Consider the following 4,140-nt stretch of genomic DNA (forward strand, 5'->3'; position numbering starts at 1 on the left):
GCTGGGTGGACGTTGGGGACCAGCATCGGTCAGGGGCCGCGGCAATAGACACGGGGCCACCGATCCGAGGGAGGTTTGGAGGCAGCGTCCTGGGCCCTGACTGCTGCTTTCTCCCCACCCCCTCCTGTGCACCCCACCGCAGAGTTTGTCCGGATGATGTCCCGCTGAGGCCGCCAGGGCCCCTCCAGGACTGCCAAGCTCCACGGGCGGGGAGAAGAGAAACCGGAGCTCGCCTCATCCCGCCGCCGCCGCCGCCGCCGCCGCCGCCCACAGCCCGGGACGTACTGGCGGATGGGGCCTGCCTGCACCCCGGGGAGGTGCCCACCCCGGACCCCCGCCCCTCCGCACTGTGAAAGACTCACGACTCCTGCAACTGGAAAGGGGGGCGCCCGCCGACGAGGAGGCCACCGCGCCAGGCTGGCGGAAGTCAGGCCGGGCGCCGAGTGCCATAGACCCAGCCGCTGCTGGCTGGGGGCGCCCCACACAGCATGTCTGCCCTCCGGGGCAGAGCCTCTCGCCGCCCTCCTTAGCTCTGTGCCCGTCCCCCCTCGCCTCAGCCCTGTTATCTCAGAACCAATAAAAATATTTCCAAGAGAAAGGCAGCCATGGGGGGGGGGGTCTTTGCTTCTCCAGCCTGGTTAGATGACACATGCGTTTCCTGAGTACCAGCTGCAGGCCCAGAACTGGGTGAACCTCCCTGCCCTCGACTTGTACTGAGTTCCCATTAGGCACCCAGCCTCTTCCACCTTTGACTGAAAGGGAGACTGGGGCATGTAGTGATGTAGCTGGATTTGCTGCTACCCCAAACAAGGTCAAGTTCTATAAGGAAAGGAGACTGGATATTGGTTGGGTAAGCATCTAGCAGGGTCTGCCTCACTTCCTGCCTCCCTGGAGCTTTCACACTGGTCGAGATAATCACATCCATATGTGATTACAAATTGTGATCCTGCTTTTAAGGAAAAATGCAGGGACCTTTGGTGGGGTACGATAAGGAGGCCTGGACTTACTCTCTGGGGAAGATCAGGAGAGGCTTTCCTGAGGAAGTGATAACAAGGTTTTTGCCCTGGAGGAAATCCCAGTGTGTGTGAGGACACGAATGTATTAGAATGGAACCAGCTGCCAGACTCTCTGCTGAGTGAGAAGCAGGATGGTATAGTAGTTAGGTCCTGGATTTACTTGCTGTGTGACTTTGGGCCAGTCACGTCTCCTCTCTGAACCTCAGTTTCCTCATGTGCAATAAGGGGATAATAAAGAAAAATAAAGTCCACAGTAAATGATCTCAGGGTATTGCATTGCCCACCTCCAGGGGCTGTGAAATTGTGCAAAGTGGCATTATTAAACAGGATCCATTGTAATCATTGTAATTAATTTCTATAAGCCAAGGGCTGAAGGAATCCAAAGGAGAAGTTTGTGGGTAGAAGTCGCCCAGAATCTTTGACAGGCTTGCGGCATAATCGGACAGGTGTGTGGGATGGACCCATGTTCTCCAAACCAGTGGTTCTCAAACTTGAGTATTTTCATCAGAATCGCTTGGAGGGTTTGTTAGTCCCGGCCCCAGATCTGGGCCCCACCCAGTGATTCAGATTCAGTGAATTTGCATCTCTAACAAGTTCCAGGGCATGCCTGATGCTCTCAGGACCTCCATTTGAATAACACTGCTGTAAATCCCAGACACGAGAGAGGCAGGTGTGCTGTGGGCTAAAGGCTGGAAGCAGAAGGTAGGTGGAGGATTCATGCTCTAGGATCTGGCAGGGAAAGACTGTGGGCACCAACCCCCCGCGCCCCCCGCCAGAGGCCTGGGTAATCCCCGTGTCCCAGTGGCTAGGGTGGCTGGGAGCTCCAAATTCACTTGAATAATCCAATTCTGAGACTAAGCCCTTGGCTCTGTGCCCCAGTAGGCAGGCCTGCAGCCCTGCCTGCTCCTGTACCTAGCTCTGCCCAAAGACCCCCAGATCTACACTGTTTCAGAAATCCAGTGACCTTGGAGGGCCAGAGGAGGCATTTGTAGAAAAGGGGCTTCTGGGGGCATCTGTGTCAGCTGACAGGATGAGCCCTTGAGGGCACCACAGGGAGAGGGTAGAGTTAGGGTGTCAGCTAGGACACTTCTGTCCTCAGTATTGTGGCCTCCTAAAATCATAGACAAGGCAGCTGTGATAAAGCGACTTGAGAAGATGACAGGCCACTGTTCAGAGGAGTGCTCAAGTCAAGGGGAGGCCCAGTGGTGGGGCTGCTGCCTCCACCAATGCTGAAACTAGTGCTTCTCCCCTTGAATTTGTCTTATATCTAGGGGTTCCTAATAAGATCATTTGAAGAAAAGTTTCTCTTACTTTCCTAGAACTGAGACCCATTTTCCAAGATGGACCCAATCCCAGGTAGGAATTCTTTCTGCATCTTCACCCCTGGGTGGGTGGGTGGGTGTCATCTTAGAAGAGTTCTCCTTGTCTGTAAGGTCTTAAACTGGGCCTGGATTTGCCTCCTTGTGACTTATAAAGTGCAGCTCATTCACGCATGCATTCAACCACTGTTTATTGAGCACCTACTATGTGCCAGGTCCTGTTCCAGGGTCCCTGTCTTCTAGGAGCTCAGACTGGAAGGGGAAACGGATAAGAAAACAGACAAGGCTAATGTAGTGGTATAAGTGCTATAGTTACTAGGTTACTTATGAGGTTAGCCTAGGAGAAGTGAGGGTACTAAAAAATACCCACCCAATCTAGTGGGGTGGAAGGGACAGATTTGCTCGGACCTGAAGGCTCAGCCCTGCTCAGTCAGAGGAAGTGAGGGGAAAAGTGTTTCCGGTTGAAGGAACAGCAGAAGCAACGTCCTGGAGGTAAGGGAGAGTGTGGCTCCTTTGGGAAACGAAGCAGAATTCCACTTGCCTGGTGTACTGGGCTGGAGGGAGGAGCAGAGATGATGCTGGTCAGAGAGGCAAGGCCTGACCCCACCGCAGACCTTGGAGGGTACAGCGGCTCAGGTGGGACTTCTTTTTTTTTTTTGTATTTTATTTTATTATTATTATTATTTTTTGCGGTACGCGGGCCTCTCACTGTTGTGGCCTCTCCCGTTGCGGAGCACAGGCTCTGGACGCGCAGGCCCAGCGGCCATGGCTCACCGGCCCAGCTGCTCCGTGGCATGTGGGATCTTCCCGGACCGGGGCACGAACCCGTGTCCTCTGTTTCGGCAGGCCACTCAACCACTGCACCACCAGGGAAGCCCTGTATTTTATTTTATTTATTTTTTATACAGCAGGGTTTTTTTTAACCTTTATTTATTTATTTATTTGTGGCTGCATTGGGTCTTTGTTGCTGCACATGGGCTTTCTCTAGTTGTGGCAAGCGGGGACTACTCTCCGTTGCGGTGCGCGGGCTTCTCATTGCGGTGGCTTTTCCTGTTGCGGAGCACGGGCTCTAGACGTGCAGGCATCAGGTAGATGTGGTCTCTGCCAACATGGAACTTGCTGTGGCACGCAGGCTCAGTAGTTGTGGCTTGCGGGCTCCAGAGCGCAGGCTCAGCAGTGTTGACGCACGGGCTTAGTTGCTCCGCAGCATGTGGGATCTTCCCGGACCAGGGCTCAAATCCGTGTCCCCTGCATTGGCAGGCAGATTCTTAACCACTGCGCCACCAGGGAAGTCCCAGGTATCAAGGTTTTTTAAAAAACGGGCCTGAATAGGGACTTCCCTGGCAGTTCAGTGGTTAGGACTCCGTGTTTCCACTGCAGAGGGCATGGGTTTGATCCCTGGTTGGGGAACTAAGATCCTGGATCCCACATGCCACGTGGCATGGCCACAAACAAACAAACAAAAATGGGCCTGAATAAATGACAGTGTCTAGAGATGTGCACTCCAATGGAACAAAAAAACATAAAGAAACACAAGGGAATTATTCCTATAAAAATCTGAATAGGGACCTCCCTGGCAGCTCAGTGTTTAAGTCTCTGCGCTTCCAATAGCGGGGGCGTGGGTTCAATCCCTTGGTCAGGGAACTAAGATCCCACATGCCTGCGCAGCCAAAAAAAAAGAAAAGTCTGAACAGTGGTTTCTTTTAGGGAGAGAGAGGGAGAGGGCTGTGATTGGGATGGGGCACAGAGAGGGGAGTCTCTGGGGAGTCTGGCAAAGTTCTTTTTTTTTTTTTTTTGGCCACCCC

At 53.4% G+C, this 4,140-nt stretch overlaps 1 protein-coding gene across 3 annotated transcripts in view; it reads left to right on the top strand.

The window, feature by feature from the left end:
* CABP1 (calcium binding protein 1) overlaps nt 1-595 on the top strand; it is a 22,968-nt gene extending 22,373 nt beyond the window's left edge. For all 3 annotated transcript variants that reach the window (XM_007448195.1, XM_007448196.1, XM_007448197.1), the window contains one exon: nt 143-595. In XM_007448195.1, the coding sequence (XP_007448257.1) occupies nt 143-168 (26 nt within the window). In that variant the 3' untranslated portion in view covers nt 169-595. The remainder of the gene's footprint in view (nt 1-142) is intronic.
* Nucleotides 596-4,140: the final 3,545 nt, after the last annotated feature.

The sequence above is a fragment of the Lipotes vexillifer genome, unplaced genomic scaffold, assembly GCF_000442215.2.
Source record: "Lipotes vexillifer unplaced genomic scaffold, Lipotes_vexillifer_v1.1 scaffold236, whole genome shotgun sequence".
Classification (NCBI taxonomy): domain Eukaryota; kingdom Metazoa; phylum Chordata; class Mammalia; order Artiodactyla; family Lipotidae; genus Lipotes; species Lipotes vexillifer.